The sequence below is a fragment of the Capra hircus genome, chromosome 18 (genome assembly GCF_001704415.2).
Source record: "Capra hircus breed San Clemente chromosome 18, ASM170441v1, whole genome shotgun sequence".
Taxonomy (NCBI): Eukaryota; Metazoa; Chordata; class Mammalia; order Artiodactyla; family Bovidae; genus Capra; species Capra hircus.
In genome coordinates, this window is record NC_030825.1 from 66,918,474 (window position 1) to 66,939,768 (window position 21,295).

A 21,295-nucleotide genomic window follows, 5' to 3' on the forward strand; every position below is an offset into this window, starting at 1 on the left:
GCAGCGGGGGCACGGAATATTTATGATGGGGACACAGAGGTGTCACGACTCGAATTCAGGTACCAGAGGAATCTGACGGCCCGTGTTGGGACCTAACCTGGGCCTCGACAGGCTCAACAGGCCCCACTAAGCCTAAGCCTCAGGTTCTTGAAAGCATGAGTCATAATTCCATAGCCCCACCCAAGGAGAGTTCCCACTGGCGCCAAACCGGATTAAAACCTGAGTCATGATTCCGGGGAACCACACCCTGGGAAAGTCCCAAACCTGGGCCAATCCGGATAGGGATGCGGGATTTGGAAGTCGCGCGCGCATACGGCTCAGCCAATCATCACCCGCCAGCTGTACTAAGAACCGCCTTTATAAAAGCAGCTGTGAGTCAGAGCTCAGGGCTTTCTCATCAAGACTCCACTGCGCTGGTTGAGACTTGAGCCCTAGCTCGAGCTAGCAATAAACCCCTTTATGCTTCTGCATTGCTGTGGACGTCTTATTCTCTCAGTTTTGGGGCCTCGGACTCTGGGCATAACACCCAGAATAGACGCTCAGGGAAACCGCAAGTGGCCCTGGGCGACGCAGTTCGGCGCCCTCCGCGCAGGCGCACTTCCAGACCAACGTAGTCGTAGCCTCCCGCTGCAGTCCTAGGAGTGAGGCGTCAGAGACGCTGCAACCTCTCAGCCTCCGTCCCAGGACGGGTGGGACGACCTGGGAAACGACCGGAGGTGAGCGCACTGCCCTCTGGGAGTTGCAGTTCGACGCCCGTCCAGCTAGGCGCAATCTCGGCCAGCAGCGGGCGTGGCCTTCGTCCTGCCATTCCTCCAAGGAGTGCGGAAGGAGAGGGTCCATGGGTGGAAAACAAGGCGGAGCCAAGATTCAGAGCCCCTCAAGCTCAGCCACCCTGGACGGGGCGTGGCGAGCGGAAGACGCTCGGAGGCGCGCGCCGCCCTCTGGGAGGTGTAGTTCAGCGTCGGTGCGCAGGCGCAGTGCGCTCCGTGGCGGCCTGAGCCTTTGTCCTGCAGTCCGGCGGTAAGTGAGGTTTGGGTTGGCCGAGGTAGGGGAGGCCGGGGGGAACGCGGGTCCAGGGTCTTTCTTGGGACTCCGGCCAGGGTGTGTACATAGCCGCGCGCGCCTGTGTCGCGTGCCTTTGACTGCTTCGGCCTAGTTTGTGTCGCTGTGGGCGGTGTGGGAGGGGCCGAGTGGGCGGGGCCCGGTTTGGGTGTCAGTGTCCGAGGGGAGGAGTTGGGGCGGGGGTTGGCTCACGGCTTTGGTGAAGAGATTGAGGTCTTTGGCTTCAGGAGCATAGTCATAGAGATTAGCTGGCCTGACTCCTCAGAGCCTGGAGCCAGACTGACCTGCATTCTTCCCCGGACTGGGCGAGACCTCCGACGTTTGGAGGTGGGAAAGGACGAGGCCCCACCATGTCGGCTCTGGAACCTCGCTTTCTTGAGGGGCTTCTGTCCATAAAGAATAAAGGTAAAGGAGACCCAAAGCAACGGATTTTGATCTTAACCACACGGGACCCAGGAAACAGACAAATTAAAATCTTATTGAGCATCAGCTGCGTTCCGGGCACTCCAGGTTCCTTCATTACTTCAACAAGCAAGGGTATACATGTCCTGGGTGCCAGGCCCCGTCTTATATCCCCAACATTGTCTCCGCCCTGGATGCCACAGGAGAGTCAGGGAGAGGATGATAAGCCCATAAAACATCACTGAATATGCTAACTCCCATCCAGTTCAGTTCAGTCGCTCAGTCGTGTCCAACTCTGCGATCCCATGGACCGCAGCACGCCAGGCCTCCCTGTCCATCACCAACTCCCACAGTTCACTCAGATTCACGTCCATCGAGTCCGTGATGCCATCCAGCCATCTCATCCTCTGTCGTCCCCTTCTCCTCTTGCCCCCAATCCCTCCCAGCATCAATCGTTTCCAATGAGTCAACTCTTCACATGAGGTAGCCAAAGTACTAGAGTTTCAGCTTTAGCATCATTCCTTCCAAAGAAATCCCAGGGCTGATCTCCTTTAGGATGGACTGGTTGGATCTCCTTGCAGTCCAAGGGACTCTCAAGAGTCTTCCCCAACACCACAGTTCAAAAGCATCAATTCTTCAGCGCTCAGCCTTCTTCACAGTCCAACTCTCACGTTCATACATGACTACTGGAAAGACCATAGCCTTGACTAGATGGACCTTTGTTGGCAAAGTAATGTCTATGCTTTTGAATATGCTACCTCGGCTGCTCATAACTTTTCTTCCAAGGAGTAAGTGTCTTAATTTCATGGCTGCAATCACCATCTGCAGTGATTTGGGAGCCCAAAAAAATAAAGTCTGACACTGTTTCCACTGTTTCCCCATCTATTTTCCATGAAGTGATGGGACCGGATGCCATGATCTTCGTTTTCTGAATGTTGAGCTTTAAGCCAACTTTTCACTCTCCTCTTTCACTTTCACCAAGAGGCTTTTTAGTTCCTCTTCACTTTCTGCCATAAGGGTGGTGTCATCTGCATATCTGAGGTGATTGATATTTCTCCCGGCAATCTTGATTCCAGCTTGTGTTTCTTCCAGTCCAACATTTCTCATGATGTACTCTGCATAGAAGTGAAATAAGCAGGGTGACAATATACAGCCTTGTCGTACTCCTTTTCCTATTTGGAACCAGTCTGTTGTTCCATGTCCATTCTAGCTGTTGCTTCCTGATCTGCATACAGATTTCTCAAGAGGCAGGTCAGGTGGTCTGGTATTCCCATCTCTCTCAGAATTTTCCACAGTATATTGTGATCCACACAGTCAAAGGCTTAACTCCCATCCAGGAAACTACAATGAAGACACCTGGGCAGAGTGGCTGGGGCAGAATCCGGTGCATAGGCAGGGTCGTTAAGGGAAAGTCCAGAAAGAAGGGAAACACATCCTGCCTTTGGCCTGAGTTTCACTTGGCAGTCAGCCAGGGATGAGCTTGTAAATCACTGCGAATAGGCTGTGCATGTAGCAGATGCTCGCTGAAGCCATAAGCCTTCCCCCAGCAGCAGTCCCCTTTCTCTGTGTTCTGCTGCTTGCTGGGCTCTACCTTCAGCTCTTTTCACATTTTGTTTATTTACTTATTTATTTAGCCACACTGCATGGCTCACAGAATCTCACTTCCCCAACCATGAATTAAACTCCAGGCCACGGCAGTGAAAGCCCAGAATCCTAACCACTAGCCCACCAGGGAACCCCGCCTTTTCACATTTTAATTCTTGTAAGCTCCATCCTGGATCACCATCCTCATTTTATAAGAGAAAAACCTTTTGTAGAAACAGGCACGCCAAAGAGTGCCAGAGACCCCAGTACTGCCTGGCTTTCTGCCTTCTGCACAGTAACAGAGTTATCACCCTGGGAATCATCTGTGCGACCTGGGCTGTGCCCCTTGCCCCTCTGGCCATCCGTTTCCCTGTCTGGAATGAGGTCTTCCTTCAGCAGTGCCTGGAATAGCATCGGGCTCACAGCAGGAGCTCAAGAAATTGCCACGCTGAGGTGGCAATCCTATTGCATCCCACCTGGGTATGGAGTTCCTTCTACGTGCACACAGGCCTTTCAGGGCCTGGGGTCACTTGTCACTTACCTAGTCTCTCATATCCCCTTTCCCTCCAGAACTGCCTACAGAGGAGCTGACTGTTCCTGCGAGAGGCCCGAGGAGGAAGGAATGACCGCTGGGCTCCTCACTGCTGGGGACCTGGTGAGTACAGCGTCACCTCCCACCCGGCCCTCAGGCTCTGCCCGTCATCCCCACCAGGCTCGTTCTGCGCTCAGGGCCCTGCCCTCACCCTATCCCCAGCCCGGCCTGTGCTTTCGTCAGCTCCACTTCCTTCCACATCTCAGCTTGCCACTCCGAGAAGACCAGCTGGGTCCCACCACCCCACCCCTGCCCTGTGCCACCCTGGCAGACATCGCTCATTCATCCCACTGACGGGCCTGGAACTTTCTCATCACAGGGCTCAGGGTCTGTTCTCCCAGCTCACACTCCCTCCAGTCACTTGGCCAACGTGTACTGAGCACTGCCCGTGAGCAGGCACCGTTCCAGGTACTGCAGGTGCGGAAACAGACAAGAAGTCTCCGCCCCGCGGCTCACAGAGTACTTAGGAATGTAAATGTACCATGTGTTGGGCACGGAAATAAGGCCCCAAAGAGGGTGGGCTTGGGCGTCTGAAGGCCTCTGTGAGGCATGGCCCCCAGGCAGAGACCTGCAGGAAGGGAGAGGGTGGGGTCAAGCCCACAGGCAGAATGCTGCAGGTGGAGGGGAAAGCAGGAGCAGAGGCCTGGGGGTGGGACCGCACCGGGCACTTAATGTGAAGGCCAGGCACACGTGTGGCAGGAAGATGGCGAGCCAGGGCTCCTAGGCCAGCTGCAGGGGCCTGAGGCCTCGGGAAGCAGTTCTGGCCATTTTTACCACGTGCAAAGGCCTGGCACACAGTAGGCACACGGAGAATGGGTGAAGACAGTGTCCTGAACCTTGGTCAGTGCTGGACGTGTTTCACCGGGTTCGACCTCCACATCAGTCCCACGAGGTAGGAGGAGGGGCAAGTGGCGCAGCTGGGAGTGGTCGAGCTGGGCCTGAGCGTCGACCCCTGAGGCCCCAGAGCCCCAAGCACATTTTGCTCCTTCGTGCCTCTTCCTGCAGGTCCCTTTGCCGCAGCTAGCGCGCGCGCGTGTGTGTCTTGTCTCCGCGGCCTCTGCAGTGTCCAGACCTGTGCTCAGTAGGACTCTGCAGATAACTGAGCAATCCAGATCTAATGAGTCCGGAAAGTGTGGAGCGAGCAGGGAGGGTTGGTGAGAGAAACGAAAACCACCCCGCCCTGCCCTCAGCGTCATTTGAAGCTGGGTCTGGAGGTAAAGCAACCACTGTGTGCCGAGTCCTGGGCAGACTTCCTGTGACTTCCCTCATTCCTCCCAATAGCCTTCTCAGGGAGCTTCCAGCAAATTGCTGATGAAGCCAGAGGGGCGGAGTGTAGTGCAAAGATACCTGGGGCTGGGGTTGGACTCTCCACCAAGTGGGTCCACCGCCAGTCTTCACATCAGCACCCCACCCTCGGCCCCCCGGTGGGAGAGTCTCTAGCAGAGGCGGATTCTGCCTGGGAGACCAGGGTCCAGGAAGTGGGTGGCCTTGTGTCCCTGACCACCCCCTCCACATGGCCAAGTCCTTAACTCTGCCCTCCACTCTGGCCATCCGTAATACTTGCTTCAGTGATGTGAAAATCTTTTTGTGGAGGATGTGAGTGCCCAAACCTCATGCGCCTTGTAAAAAAAAGCATCAATTCCCCACCTCATCACGGAAGAAACTGGCCTTATCTCTGTGAGTCTGTTGTTTGGTTTGTTCATTTGTTGATTTTTAGATTCCACATGTGAGAGAACGGTCAGTATTTATCTTTCCCTGGCTCATTCCCCTAACCCTAGCCCTCAGGTCCATCCGTGTCGTGGCCGATGGCAAAATTTCATTGCTTACGCTTGAGCAGCGTTCCAGTGCGTGTCTGTAGGTGCGCACGTGTGTGCCAAGTCTTCCTTACTGGCTCATCTGCTGATGGACACCTAGGCTTCTTCCACATCTTGGCAATTGTAAACAGTGCTGCGGTGAACACTGGGGCGCATATGTCTTTTAGAATTGCTGTTTTCTGTTTTCTTCAGATATATACCCAGGAGCAGGATTCCTGGATCATACAGTACTTCTATTACCCCAATATTTAAAATTGAAGACTAGGAAACAGTCCTTGGGGGTCCTGCCCCTGGACATCCCCACCATTTCATTTTTCTGGCCACTCTCCTCTGCTCTTTCTCTCCACAGTTCCTCTTTGTATTCAGGTGTTGTTTATGCACTGTGTAGATTTTGTGAGTGTGCAGCCTGGTGCCTGCACATATGGACACCAGTGGATGGTCCAGCTGAGGGGTGGGGTTCACAGCCCCTCTGGGGCTCCCTCAGTCAATTCTGCTGTGACATCTCAGGGGTCCTTGTTTGTCCAAGGAGGAACCAGATAGGAAGGTGCAAGTCCCCTGCCTACCCCCAAGGCCCAGAACTCTCCCATTCCGACCCCTGGAGCCTGTTTTTCTCTCACTTGTCTTTCAGGGAATTGGCTTAGCCCCATGGCCAACAGGCAATCGATGGACCCAGACTTCCTAAGTTCAAATCCTGGCTCAGCCCTTTCTCCGGGTGGTTTTGGGCGACTCTGTTGCCGTCCTCCCTGGGTGAACAGTGGCTGGATGTGATCACCCATGGCCGGGGCTACTGAGTGAGCAATCCATGTGCATCTCTCAGCACCATCTACATGTTTGCTCTGAATTTCTTGTCTTTTTAAGGTTCAGAAATTTAAAGTTCTTGATGTGTCAGAACTCTGGTATCTTCCGTAGCTGGCTGACTTTTTTTAAGACCACACAATCCCATAATGATATTCTCATTGTGAAAGTGTCAGGCAGACGTAGAAAGCCCCCTTGTTCGTCAGTCCCTCCTAGGCTTCCTCCTAAAGCTGCCACTGTCGTCACTCCATGCACCTCACTTTCTGGTGCTAATGTACATGTTTTCAGACAAATAGGAATTAGGACTCTGTTTTGTTTCACATGAATAGCACTGTGCTGCTGATGTCGCACCCTGGGATTTTTCCGCCTGGAAGGTTATTCCCCAGTTGTGCACATCAGTGCCCCCCATCTTGTGCATGGCTGCAGGTTTTCCAGAAACTGTGGCTGCTCCCATATGACAGGTGTCTAGGCTACTACCAGCTGTCTGTCATGTATAGACAGTGCAGCAAGGGAGCGAGGTTCTTGGGGGATGGGGACGTGGAATTGCCAGCATAACTACTATATGTATTTTTTAAAACCTGCCAGTTGTGCAAGTAATCCATGCCTGGGTACTCAGCCACCCTCTTCTCAGAAGGGTCGGACTCTGTCCTGCTGTTTGCCTTTTACTTACTGATTTGTCAGGTCTTTGCATGTGCTGGCCAGTAATCCTTTTCCTTCCATTTATGTTGCAAATATTTTCATTCTGCTGTTATGGTCCCTGTGGCTTGTAAAGACTGTCATCTAGAAATCATGAATTTTGATTGCTGAATGTATCATTTTCCTGTTGATTCTGTAACAAATCCCAACAAACTTAGTGGCTTAAAACCACACAAATTTATTGTTTTATACTTCTGGAGACCAGAAGTCTGAAATACGGCTCCTTAGGCTGAAATCAAGGCGTCCGCAGGGCTGTGTTGCTTCTAACAGCTCTAGGAGAGAATCCGCTGCCTTCCCTTTTCCAGCTTCTAGATGCATCCTGCTTTCCTTGGCTCCTGGACCCCTTCCATCTTCTAAGACCGCTTCAGCCATTTGAGTCTTCCTCACATACCATTCGGAGAAGGCAGTGGCACCCCACTCCAGTACTCCTGCCTGGAAAATCCCATGGACGGAGGAGCCTGGAAGGCTGCAGTCCATGGGGTCGCTGAGGGTCGGACACGACTGAGCGACTTCACTCTCTCTTTTCACTTTCATACATTGGAGAAGGAAATGGCAACCCACTCTAGTGTTCTTGCCTGGAGAATCCCAGGGACGGGGGAGCCTGGTGGGCTGCTGTCTATGGGGTCACACAGAGTCGGACACGACTGAAGTGACTTAGCAGCAGCAGCAGCACATACCATTACTGTGAGGCTGACTCTTTGGCCTCTTCCTCATTGAAAGACCCTTGTGATTACATTGGGCTCACTAGGGTATTCCAGGATAACCTCCTTATTTTAAGGTCAGCAGACTAGCAACCTTAATTCCACCTGCCATCTTAATTCCTCCTTGCTAGGTAATCCTGGGATGGTCGAGACACAGTTCTTCCTACCAAACTCATTTTTCTTCTTTCTGACTTCTGTTTTATTTGTGAAGACTTTCTCTGCCACCCATAAATTAAATTAATGGTCTATACTTTTCCAACTTTTTCCTTTTTTATGTTCATCTCTTTAAGACTTCTTGAATTTATTCATGGTGTAAGGTAGGCATCTACTGTTTTCCCCCAAAAGGGCCAGTTGCCCCAGTGTGCCCCATTGATTTGAAACGCTCCCACTACCACACTGATGTTCCACTAACGCATGGATCTTCATGTACTTGAATTTAATTTACAAGGTGAACAGAGTCTTAATAAAATCTCCCACATTCAACCCTTGGACTTGCTGCTTACTAGCTTTATACCTTTGGACAAGATACTTACATTCTCCCAGTCTCTGGAAAATGGGCTTGTGGCAGCATGGACCCTCTTATCTCTTAAAGAGGGCTTTGTTTCATTATGTATGCATCATGGACCCCTCAGATGTGATTTTGGCCAAAGGGTGAGGCAGAGAAACAGCCTGACAGTTTTCTAGGTGCTCCTTTCCCGCCTTCTCCCTGAGGGGCACCCACGCAAGCACACTTCCTGTGACTCCAGCATGTCAGGACAGTCATCCTCTTCACTGTTACTCCTCATTTTTTCATCTCAAGAGTCTCTCCTCCAGCAGGGCTAAGGAGAACCTGACCCAGATCCCCTGACCCTCTCACCTGCGTGGCCGAGGCCCCTGTTCACCAGCTGCTCGCTCCCAACAGCCACGCTGGGGACTCTGAGGATGCATGTGTGTGATGTTTCAGGACCAAGTGACTTTTGAGGACGTGGTCGTGGACTTCACCCGGGAGGAGTGGGGGTGTCTGGAGCCGGCCCAGAGGACCCTGTACCGAGATGTGATGCTGGAGACCTTCAGGCTCCTGGTCTCTGTGGGTGAGGCCACCTCCATGCCCTGATCTGCCCCCAGCACAGGTCCTCATTTTCCTGGGATAAAAGTGGGAGTACATCTAGGCCTTCAATGGGGATACCTGGGCTGTCTTGGGCTTCAGGGACCCGACTGTTTTAGTGTAGGTAACATCAGTTATAGTGTTTTGGTTGCAAATTACAGATCCGAGTGAACAATGCCAGAAGCAGAAAGTCCTGGGGAAAAAGGGACATATCAGTCCCGTGACCACAGAACCCCAGGGCAGACCTGGATCTGTCTTTGGTGCTGTTGGGAACCCCCTCCTTCCCTCATACCTCTTTCATCCTCCATTCACAGATGGGCCCCTCTGAAGGTGATGAGACAGCTAGTAGTGTGCCTCTCCTGGGCTTGAGACCAGCAGTAGAGGCAGGGTCTGTGTCCCGGGCACCCACATAAGGCCCCTAGGTTGTCTTGGTTTGGCAGCCAGGTCCCCCCCACACTGGTCATTGTTGCCATGAGGCAAAGGAAGAAGCAGAGCTCTGATTGGCTACCCTGGGGCTAGGGATGGGGTCAGGGACTGAGTAGGGGGAAGGGGCCTCTAAGGAAGGGTAGAAGCTGTTACAACAACCATGTCTTCCCAGAACTCCAGACACGTGGTCCTGGAAGACTGACGGTGTGGGCAGAGGGTTAGGGAGGCTCCTGGGACACAGATGTTCACTGTATGGGTCTCCTCCTGAGCAGGACACTGGCTCCCAAAGCCGGATGTCATCTCCTTGCTGGAGCAGGAGGCAGAGCTGTGGGCAGCGGATGAGGGAGGCCCCCGAGGTATGTGCCCAGGTGAGTTGAAAGCCCTGCAGTCTGGGGGGAGCCTGTTCACCCCCCAGCTTCTCTCTCCGCACCCACCCTTGGTTCTTCAGAGCAAATTGACTACTCAGTCTCTCAGGGAACATTCACCAAGCACCTATTCTGCTGTGAGAAGGGTAACCTCAAATTCAAAGCCTCCAGGGATGAGGACGTGGATATGTTTGGGAGTCTCTGTTCTGCCAACCACATCTTGCTTGACCTTTTCTGTATAACTTTTCACTGGAGTGTAACAGATGGGAAAAGTGCCCACGTCACACTTTTAAGCAAGTCTGGTGTCAGGGTGGGGGTGTCAGGCACTGAGGCCATGGCTGTACAGAGAGAGTCAGACCCCAGGGCTAGAAGGGAGGAAGAGGAAATGCATTTGTTTCTTTCTTCAGCACATCCATTGAGCTCTGCTCTGGGCTGGGGGTACTCCAGGCCCAGGACATCTGTTGACAGTTTCCCTGGATGCGTGCTTTCTCCTCAGCATCCTCTCCTGCCCTCATTCTGTGCTCCCCTGAACACTCCATCCACACCCCCTATACCAATGCCCGACCCGTGATTATTCTCTGTGCTTCCTTCCCTGATTTGTAAAAATGTACTTTTTAATGGACAAAGCCACCTGTGCCTTGGACCTTTCAAAACTATGAGTTTTATTCTTCTGTCCACTCACCACCACCATGCCCACACACACACAGACTTCCCTCAGAACCAGGATTAGGGGACATTTCCATTTCTCTGCTTCTTTCAGATTTGGAAACCAGACCCCAAAGCAAGCTATCAACTGAAAAGCAAGGTGTAACTGAAGAAATACCCAACAGTGCCCTGGTAGAAAGGTTCCTACAGGAAAGTCTGTGGCACTCTAAGGATGAAGATGCTGCAGGCCACAGGGAACAGGGCCGTGAGAAGTCAGATAGCTGTGTGGTGCAGGCAGCCTGCATGCTTGTGAAGACACTGACAGAGGAGCAGCAGCAGGGGGATGGTTGTGGGGAAGACTTGAATCTGAGGCCAGATCTCCCAACTCAACCAATGACTCCTGAAAGGCAAGGTGCCCCAATGTGGGGAACCCATGGACAGAGGGAGAATCCAGACTCTAATGCTCAACAGAAAACCTGTGCAAAAGAGAAGCTCTATGGATGTCAGGAATGTGGAAAGGCCTTTAGTCACAGATCAGCACTCATTGAACACCACCGAACACACACAGGTGAGAGGCCTTACGAATGTCATGAATGTGGAAAAGGCTTTCAAAACAGCTCAGCGCTTACCAAGCACCAGCGAATCCACACTGGTGAGAAGCCTTACAAGCGTGCTCAGCATGGGAGGACCTTCAACCAAATTGCCCCACTGATCCAGCACCAGAGAACTCACACCGGTGAGAAACCCTATGAGTGCAGCGAGTGTGGGAAATCCTTCAGCTTTCGATCCGCCTTCAGCAAACATGAGCGGACACACACAGGTGAGAAGCCCTACACGTGCAGTCAGTGCGGGAAGGCCTTCCGACAGAGCATCCATCTCACCCAGCACCTGCGAATCCACACTGGGGAGAAGCCATACCAGTGTGGAGAGTGTGGCAAGGCCTTCAGCCACAGTTCATCCGTGACTAAACACCAGCGGCTCCACACTGGGGAGAAGCCTTACAAGTGTGCTAAGTGTGGGAGGACTTTCAACCAAATTGCCCCACTGATCCAGCACCAGAGAACTCACACTGGTGAGAAACCCTATGAGTGCAGCGAGTGTGGAAAATCCTTCAGCTTTAGATCCTCCTGCAGCAAACATGAGCGGACACACACAGGCGAGAAACCCTATGCATGTAGTCAGTGTGGGAAGGCCTTCCGGCAGAGCACACACCTCACTCAGCATCAGAGAATCCACACCGGGGAGAAGCCCTACGAGTGTAGTGATTGCGGCAAGACCTTCAGCCACAGCTCATCCCTGACCAAACACCAGCGGATCCACACTGGGGAGAAGCCATACCAGTGTGGAGAGTGTGGCAAGGCCTTCAGCCACAATTCATCCCTGACTAGACACCAGCGGATCCACCCTGGGGGGAAGCCCTATGAATGCCAGGCATGTGGAAAAGCCTTCACCCAGATCACACCACTGATTCAGCATCAGAGGATACACACAGGCGAGCGGCCTTATGAGTGCAGTGAGTGTGGGAAGGCTTTCAGCCAGAGCACACTCCTGACTGAGTGTCGGAGGATCCACACAGGAGAGAAGCCCTACGGGTGCAATGAGTGTGGGAAAGCCTTCAGTCACAGCTCATCGCTTAGCCAGCATGAGCGGACGCACACAGGCGAGAAACCCTATGCATGCAGTCAGTGTGGGAAGGCCTTCCAGCAGAGCACACACCTCACTCAGCATCAGAGAATCCACACCGGGGAGAAGCCCTACGAGTGTAGTGATTGTGGCAAGGCCTTCAGCCACAGCTCATCCCTGACCAAACACCAGCGGATCCACACTGGAGAGAAGCCCTATGACTGCCAGGCATGTGGAAAAGCCTTCACCCAGATCACACCACTGATTCAGCATCAGAGAATACACACAGGCGAGCGGCCTTATGAGTGCAGTGAGTGTGGGAAGGCTTTCAGCCAGAGCACACTCCTGACTGAGCATCGGAGGATCCACACAGGAGAGAAGCCCTACGGGTGCAATGAGTGTGGGAAAGCCTTCAGTCACAGCTCATCGCTTAGCCAGCACGAGCGGACGCACACAGGCGAGAAACCCTATGCATGCAGTCAGTGTGGGAAGGCCTTCCGGCAGAGCACACACCTCACTCAGCATCAGAGAATCCACACCGGGGAGAAGCCCTACGAGTGTAGTGATTGTGGCAAGGCCTTCAGCCACAGCTCATCCCTGACCAAACACCAGCGGATTCACACTGGGGAGAAGCCCTATAAGTGTAACGAGTGTGGCAGAGCCTTCAGCCAGCTTGCTCCACTCATTCAACACCAGCGGATCCACACAGGAGAGAAGCCCTATGAGTGTAGTCAGTGTGGCAGAGCCTTCAGCCAGAGCTCCCTCCTCATAGAACACCAGAGGATTCACACCAAGGAAAAACCCTATGGGTGCAACGAATGTGGAAAATCCTTCAGCCACAGCTCATCACTCAGCCAGCACGAGAGGACACACACTGGGGAAAAGCCCTATGAGTGCCAGGACTGTGGAAAGTCCTTTAGGCAGAGCACCCACCTCACTCAGCACCGGAGGGTCCACACAGGAGAGAAGCCATATGAGTGCAGGGACTGTGGGAAGGCCTTCACACACAGCTCCTCCCTTACCAAGCACCAGAGAACTCATACTGGGTAGACCCACTCCAGTATGTGTGCTGGGACCAAACAAAGCCTTAAGCCATAGCACATCGCTTACTACATTTGACCCAGTCATACTCCTGATAAACAGTACACTGTAAACGAGCCTTTGTGCTCAACACACCCTAAGACTCCCACACACAGTTGACATTTACAGGAGTGACTGTGGGAACAGCAAGCTCTGGGTCATCCATCCCAGACAGCCAGTCATCCAAACAGTAGGGAAGTGTGAGGTTAATCACTGTTGGAACCTTCAGCCATGAGTGCCCGCCAGTGCTTCACAATAGAACCTACAAAAGGGAGAAATGGAAAAAGTGTAGTGGACATGGGGGGGCTTCTAAGAAGTCACCATATGCTAAACCAGACATTCTCAAAGTGGTGAGAAACTCAGCAAATGCCAGTCATATAAAAGAATCAGATGCAGTCAGAATTTGTCATTATTGCACATGACATTCTTGTGGGTAGGTGCTTATGAAAAGTGCAAGTTGACTTTCATATTTGCTAAAAACCAATATGGCAGAATGTTCCAGACATGATAGTGGCATTTTTATGGAATCATGAATGTGCAAATATCTCGGCACAAAATTTTCTGATTTGTGTGTAACTGAACAAGGTACATGGCCACCAGCCTTACAAATGTGAATGCCATATAATAATTATCCATGTACTATAAACAGATTTTAAAATAGTTGTATGCATTATGTGGCAATAAGTTAATTTTTATATGCAATGGAACTGAAAAGATTTGTATAGGAAGACTTGAAAGGTAGAGTGATCCACAGAGTCTTGCAGATTCTGAGATGGCTTTTACTGCTTTGTTCTTGCTATAAAATTTTCTACCAGACTCAAAGGCATTAGAAATGCAGATGTTGCTGTTTCACAAAAAGCTTTAATCTTTGTTAAGTCACCATCTTGGGGCTTCCCAGATGATTCAGTGTTAAAGAATCCACCTACCAAGCAGGAGATGCTGTTTTGATCCCTGGGTCAGGAAGCTCTCCTGGAGAAGGAAATGGCAACCCACTCCAGTGTTCTTGCCCGAGAAATCCCATGAAGAGAGGAGCCTGGCGGGCTGCAGTGCATGGGCTTGTAGAAGGGTCAAGCATAACTTAGCAACTAAACAACGACAGAGCCTCCATCTCCTGAGCAAGCGCACATCCACATTGGAAGCTCATGTTTTGCAAGATTTATCTCTTGAGACATGTACAAGGTAATCTTTTCTGAGCTTTTTTTAAAATTGACTATCCTAGTGTTTAATAAGATTTTGTTTTTATAAAATGCAACTAGAAGGGAGTCTGTAGTATTTCACTGAACCCTGAATCCACTAACTGCGGTTGCCCCGACAACCATGATCCTTAGACAGTGACTTGTCACCCTCATTAGAACCCAAATATAAGTTGCATTGGCTGATTTTGGTAGCTAACCATCAGTTAGGGTTATATCAATCAGTTTGATTTTTTGAATCACAATGCTGGAATATGTTTCCAGTTAACTTGAAATTTCTCCATTGGAGGGGACCATGTTTGCAAATGGTCTTCAGTACTGTTCTTCAGTACCCTTGTGGAATGCCTCTTCTTTTATGAAATTAATTTGAGCCATTTAAAAACCATTTAAGGGGATTTCCCTGGCAGTCCAGCGGTTAAGAATCCACCTTGCATTGCAGGGGATGCAGGTTTGATCCCTGGTTGGGGAACTAAGATCCCACATGCCTTGGAACAGGTAATCCTGCATGCTGCAACTAAGACCCGACATAACCAAATAAAAATTTTTAAAAACTGATAAAAAACCACTTAGGAAACAATATGTAGTGCATAGCAACACTCCCCAATTGAAACAACGTAAGCCAGAGATGTAAATTAAATATATTGTAATAGTCCAGTTTAAAAAACAAAAGGACATAGGTGAAACTAATTTACTGTTTTTCCCTATATATCCCAAATGTTACCACTTTGACATGTTAATATAAAAGGGCACTAATGAGATAATGTGCTTTCTCAGTATACTACGTCTTTGAGATAGAGTGTATTTGACATCTGCAGTTCATTTTAATTTGCTGTGACCATGTTTCAAGTGCTCGTTTGCCACACATAGCCAGCCAGTAGCTGTACTGAACAGGGCCGCTCAATAGCCTTGATCCTTCGGCCAGGTAGTTTTTTCCTCCCATGTATCCTCTGCTGTTTCCCTGTGCTTCTATCTTTGTGTAGTTTCTTGTCCTCAAGGAAATCAGATGTGCTCGGAAGATCAGAAACAAAGTAGTCAGAACAGAAAGGGGACAAAGTGAAAACTGACCAGAGATACTAGCATCTGTATTATTGTGTCTGGTGGACTGGGAGTTGGGAGGGGGCTCACATTAGGAGCCTCTGCACTTGTGGTTTGTCAGTTTTTTCAGAGATTTGCCCTGAGGCCTTGGTGAACACCTGTTTTATGGCATTGCTGTTCTTAGTTTTTTTGGTGCTTACGTTGTCCCAGAAGTGGCCAGTGAGAGTCCCTTCAGGAAAGTCCCTAACATCCCTGTGACGTGCCTCCATCATTTTCTGAAGACATCCTCTCTTTTCAGAATGTTACAGGCTCATCTTGTTACTAACCCTGTAATCAGCCATAATTCTCCAGTTCCAAAGAACTGGTTCCTTTTAGAGGGGGACACTACTCAGGACCAAATCTGAGCGCCAGGTGCACTTTTTGCTGGGAAATAAAGGCACACATACGAACACACAGATTCACACCAAAAGGTACCTGGGCGTGTATGCATATACAGAAATACCTCCAAATCCGATCTATGATTCCCTCACATTTTTAAGTCCGTTTTCAATAGAATGGGGCTTCCCTGGTGGCTCAGAGGGTAAAGCGTCTGCCTACAACGCAGGAGACCCGGGTTCGATCCCTGGGTTGGGAAGATCCCCTGAAGAAGGAAATGGCAACCCACTCCAGTACTCTTGCCTGGAATATCCCATGGACTGAGACTCCTGGTAGGCTACAGTCCGTGGGCTTGCAAAGAGTCGGACATGACTTAGCGACTTCACTTTCAATAGAATGCTGATTACCCCCATAAAAGCACTAATTTGCTGAATTCTAAAATATTTCTAAAATAGTTTCAGAGTTGCTTTGCTTAAACCATTATAAAAACAAACCTACTAAAAGAATTTAGGATGTGTTTGCTGTTCCCCTATCACCATCCTACCCAAGACATGGTGAAACAAACCAATGGATGATTTGATTCTACAAAGAGAAAAATATTGCCAGATGTCCCCATTTGTTAATATCAGGGGAAGGTGAGTTGGCTCAGGCATTAGGAGTCTGTGCTGAGGGTCTTACCTCACATCCAAACGTGAAGGAAATGAATCACTGAGAACAAATTTGGTTTTAAAAAAAAAAAAAAAACTGGAAGATTAATCTGTCCCAGCCTCCCTTTCAGAAGTCTCCACTACCCGGACCGGAACCCCACTGCAGAAGCCATGCCCCTTTACCCACACTCCCGGGTAGCCTGCTTCCGGCTGGGAGTGGGGCTGGGGCTGGGGCAGGGGCTGGGGCATGGGCGGTGTTGTTCTCGGAGAGTTGTCTCAGTTTTGTGTGGCCTCTCAGTAGCACAGTTCTCAAGAGAGTTTTTTTTCTCAGCCAGAGGCTGGAGCTGGAGAGCTAGTAGATACCACTGAGGCTTCTGCAAACTGTCCTGTCTATACGCAGGTGCCGGTGGGCTGAGAGAGGCCTGGGTTAAGTTACATTTTGCGGCTTGGGTTTCATGGATTTGTCACAAAGTGAAAGAAGCTATACTCCAAAGTCATTTACTACTGCCCCCCTTCCAAGGTCTAACACCTAATTTCATCTTGGCAATTTTTAATTTTTCCTCCCAAAGAGGCACTCAGTCATGTGAGCTTCGAATCCAATGAATTTGGACTGATCCCTGACTCAAGATACTTAAGAGAGACATTTACAGTGATGATGCTCATATATTTCATATATGCACTGAAGACATACATACCAAATCTTATACACATAAAAATGAGTCATCTATACACTCAGAAGTCCTATGTGATGGGAACATGAGAAAATATTTCTTCTTTTTAAGTTTTCCATGATTGGGAGAAGTTTTTTCAAAATGGTGGAAAGTAAATTTTATAGAAGCCCAGTAAATAATTTTCAAGATAATTTTAAAAGCAAAAACAAATATAACCAAAATTCCATGACTCCAACAAAACTATTTTAAGTTTTACACTTTCTCTGCTATGATTTGACCACATTCACTGTTTTATAGTTACAACAAAATAAATATTTATAATTTACTTACTAAGCAATGCTTAGAAATAAGTTTTTCTGTGTTCCCACACAGTCTTCTTAATTATCATTATGCTTATTATTCCTTTGAATGACACTACCAAAATTCAAGTCATAGTTCCTCTGTAATTGGGTATTTAACTCCATGTAAATGAACATCCTAGTCACTTGAGTATAGTTTATTTTTAGTAGCCCACATAGGTCCAGGAAGGATTTCAGCCTCAATGTATACAGCTTTCTCCTTCCCCTGCACCCCCCCCCCGCCCCCGCAACCAACTAATTCTTTTTAAAAAAAATTTATTTTTGGCCATGCCACACAGCATGTGGTATTTTCATTCCCCAACTGGGGATCAGACCCATGCCCTTTGCATTGGAATCTCAGAGTCTTAATCACTGGACCACCAGGGAAGTCACTCCTCACTAACTTTAGGAAAAATCATCATGTCTTTACATTTCAAGAAACACAAATGTCAAAGTAAGTCAAGCAATTGGGCTGTTTGTGTTCCAAGTATTTGCACTGGTTGACACTGATTTACAAAGCTCATCAACTCAGGCAATGATGGGGGGCATGTATTAGTCTGCTTGGGCCGCCATAACAAACAGGTCAGCTGGCTTAAACAACAGAAATTTATTGCTGGAGGCTGGAAGTCCAAGTTATGGAGTTACAGAGTTACAGAGGCTAAAAGTCCAAGATCAAGGTGCTGTCAGGGTTGGTTTCTGGTGAGACCTTTTTCTCTAACTTCCTCTGTGCACACTTGGCAAGAGAGAGTAATCTTTGCTTTTTCTTCCACTTCTTGTGAAGCCACCAGTCCTATGGAAGTAGGGCCCCACCTGTATGACCTCATTTAACCTTAATTATCTCCCTAAAGGCCCTATCTCTAAAATATGGGTCAGGGCTTCAACACATGAACTGGGGAGGGGGAGCATGGCAGCACACGACTCAGTCCATAACAGAAGGTAGTTAAGCGTTTCCTTCACATTGGAATTCATTCCCATCTTGCCAGGTGGCCTTTTATGTGATTTTACCTTCCCCCGTCCCTTTGAACATAGGCACCCTCTGACACAACAGGCCTCCCTGATGGCTCGGTGGTGAAGAATCTGCCTGCGAATGCAGGAAACACAGGTTCAATCCCTGAGGTGGGAAGAACCCCTGGAGAAGGAAATGGCAACCCGCTCCAGTATTCTTGCCTGGGAAATCCCATGGACAAAGGAGCCTGGTGGGCTACAGTCCATGGGGTTTGCGGAGTCAGACATGACTTAGGGACTAAACAAACTCTCTGACACTCTGTGTGAACCCACTAACACTCAAGCAGTAGCAACTACGAGACGGGGATGTGAATGAGGAAATAAATCCTCGATTATGTTAAGCCCCTGTGATTTGGGCATGATTACAACAGAACGGTATTGCTGGAGAAGACTCCTGAGAGTCCCTTGGACAGAAAGATCAAACCAGTCAATCCTTAAGGAAATCAACCCTGAATATTCATTGGAAGGTTGACGTTGAAGCTGAATCTCTAATACTTTGGCCACCTGATGTGAAGAGCTGACTCACTGAAAAAGACCCTGATGCTGGGAAAGATTGAACGCAGGAGGAGAAGGGGGTGACAGAGGATGAGATGTTTGGATGGCATCACTGACTCAATGGACATGAGTTTGCGCAGACTCTGGGAGGTAGTGAAGGACAGAGAGGCCTGGCATGCTGCTGTCCATGGGGTTGCAGAGTCAGACATGACTTCGCAACTGAACAACAGACTTCCTGCCCCAAAACTGACAGAAATAGGCAACAATCTATAGAAAGCAGTTAAGTTTATGCTCAGGCCAAAAAAACCAACAATGCTGCAATCTGAGGCTAAATGCAGAAACCAAAAGATCACCTTACGCAGCCCAAGGAGTTAAGTTCCCCTTGCTCACGCAGACAGAGCTCATCAACCTTTACTTGCGTTCTCAGTTTTTTAAATCACAATCCTCCCCACTCCCTGCCAAGTAAAATACACATTTTACATGGCATCCAGTTTTCATATTTAGATATATGGCTGAAAAGTTTCATAAAACAGTATTTGCCTTTACTGTATTATGAATTTTGACTTTTTTATTCTGTCATTACTTTGTAATGTCAGTGGTCACCTGCTGATTTGATTTCACAACTCACTCATGAGCTGAAACACATGGTTTGAAAACACTCCATTACTAGGCTCTGAGTGTTTTTGTGATCTTTATAAGCCACTCCATACCTATAAAGACATGTGAGTTAAACTGGAAAATAGTAGGCTACTGAGTATTCAGACGTGAATGTGACATCACGTGTTTATGAAAAGGCCAAAACAGCTGGCAAGATTTCTCCTTGAACAACAGCCTTCAGAAGTTCTACCAAGAGGAACAGAAACAAGGCTGACTTGGAGAAAGAGCTGGCAGATGACGCTTTCAGACGAGTCTACCCTTTGCACAGAGACCAATGTTCCATTGTGTGGGTGGTGCTCAAGTGGGTTAGAAGAGAGCAGAGTCTTCGTTCGTTCTGGATGGCTTGTGTTCAAGGTCAGCCCTCTTTAGTTGTGTTTGCAAGACGAGGGCTTCCTCGCAGCTCTTCCAGGGCTCTACCTGCTTTAGCCACATTAGCTCATCTAGAAAACAGGCGGACTTGCCCACACACACAGACACCACAGGAGACCAGGCAAGGGTTTCGCAGGAACCCGCTGTGTGATTCGGAACATTCAGGCAGGCGGCTGTCCTGTGCCAGCACGTACAGCAAAGTGGCTCGTCTCTGCCTCAGAGTGAACGGGGCAAACGTCAACGTCCACGTGTTCTGGAACCCACCAAGCCTCCGCCGGTCCGGGCTCCACGTGCAGCCCAGTGAGGCCCAGGGCCCTCTCAGACGCACAGACTCTCTCCTTCTCATGGTCTCCTGGTGCCCGACCAGGGCCAGGCAGAAGTGGAAGTTCCCAGCAGCCCTGCCCACCTAGAGCTCTCTGCTGCAGTCTGTGAGATGGCGGGTCCCCCACAGGTCCCCCACAGGGCCTGCAGGCCCCTGGCTTCCCTTGGGACCCCCGGCCCCCACCCAGGTTCACCTACTGCAGGGCAGCAGATGGCTGGAAGTGCCCCGGTCCTGCCTGGCCACAGCAGGTGCCTTCTTCATGTGGCACTGCTGGCGGCTGCTCCTGCTGGAGACACCCTGGGGCCCTGCCCGCCCACACCCTCTGCGCAGGGCCTCTTTCTTCCCCAGTCTTGCTGCAGGGTGCCTGGGGGGATGGGCAGGCGGGCTCTCCCCAGCTGTGCTCCTCTCCTGGCTGGCTCCGGGATGACTGACAACCTGCGGGCTATGGTGAGAAGGCCTGGTCCCCCTCGTGAGGATCCAGAACCTTCTGCAGCTGGCTTTCCTCCCACATGGCAGTGCCCCCAGGGAGCAACCGAGAATTTCTCTCGCGAGCATCTCAAATGCTCTCTTTGCTTTCCCTCCGCTTCCTGCTGCCTGAAACAAGGTCATGTGAGTGGCCCTGACTCACGGGGCTCAGAGAAGGAGACGGCTATGGGAGCAGGTGTGGGTGAGGATGGAGGGTCTGGGCACGTGGGGAGGAGTGGGCAAAGGCACGCCATCGTTGACGAACTGAGGGAGCCGTGGACTCGGGCAGGATCAGTCGCTGAGGGTCATGGCGCAGGCCAGGGTGGTCCCCAGTCTGCTTTCCCATCTCTGAGTCCCTGAGCGCGTGGCTGCCTGGAAGACCCTCGCTCCCTGCCCACCTTATCGCTAAAGCGGCCACGTGACTCAGTGCTGGCCCCAAAGCACGAGTGGAAGGGCTCCTACCGCCGTGAGAGCTGGCCACTCAGCCCAGACTGTGAGCTGACGCTGGCAATGGACGGTCTGAACCAGGACTGTCACCGGGAAGGGCCAAACGCACCCATGTTGTAACTAATGTTACGCTTGAGACCCCAACGATGCACAGCTCCTGTGATTTGTGCCCTTGGGTACACCGCCTGCTATGCCCGAGCCCACCCCCGCCCACACCCACACACACGCACAGTGGCTTGGCCACGTGACCTATATAGTCTACCGGACATCAGCACACATGGTGCAGAGGCTTGATAAGCACCCGCACGACAGTACTTGCTGTGTTAGTCGCTCAGTCGTGTCCGACTCTTTGTGATCCCGTAGACTGTAGCCCAACAGGCTCCTCTGCCCATGCGATGATCCAGGCA

General features: G+C 50.4%; 1 protein-coding gene across 3 annotated transcripts; it reads left to right on the plus strand.

The window, feature by feature from the left end:
- Positions 441–13,529, plus strand: LOC102182436 (zinc finger protein 135). 3 transcript variants are annotated; one of them, XM_013971736.2, is made up of 5 exons: positions 441–1,020; positions 3,619–3,703; positions 8,590–8,716; positions 9,429–9,524; positions 10,282–13,529. In XM_013971736.2, the coding sequence occupies exons 1-5, from the start codon at positions 839–841 to the stop codon at positions 12,837–12,839; spliced, it is 3,048 nt and encodes a 1,015-aa protein (XP_013827190.2). In that variant the 5' UTR covers positions 441–838; the 3' UTR covers positions 12,840–13,529. The 3 variants fall into 3 exon arrangements, with proteins under 3 accessions (XP_013827190.2, XP_013827192.2, XP_013827193.1); XM_013971738.2 differs by lacking the exons at positions 441–1,020; positions 3,619–3,703 and adding an exon at positions 4,765–4,854; XM_013971739.1 differs by lacking the exons at positions 441–1,020; positions 3,619–3,703 and having other exon boundaries at positions 7,585–8,716; positions 10,638–10,693.

What these genes read in the sequence shown, in the direction of transcription:
- LOC102182436 (XM_013971736.2), top strand. Translation starts at nt 839, where the DNA reads ATGGGTGGAAAACAAGGCGGAGCCAAGATTCAGAGCCCCTCAAGCTCA. An exon ending in TCCTCACTGCTGGGGACCTG is followed by an intron (nt 3,704 to 8,589) that starts GTGAGTACAGCG and finishes GTGATGTTTCAG; the next exon opens with GACCAAGTGACTTTTGAGGA. An exon ending in CCCCCGAGGTATGTGCCCAG is followed by an intron (nt 9,525 to 10,281) that starts GTGAGTTGAAAG and finishes TGCTTCTTTCAG; the next exon opens with ATTTGGAAACCAGACCCCAA.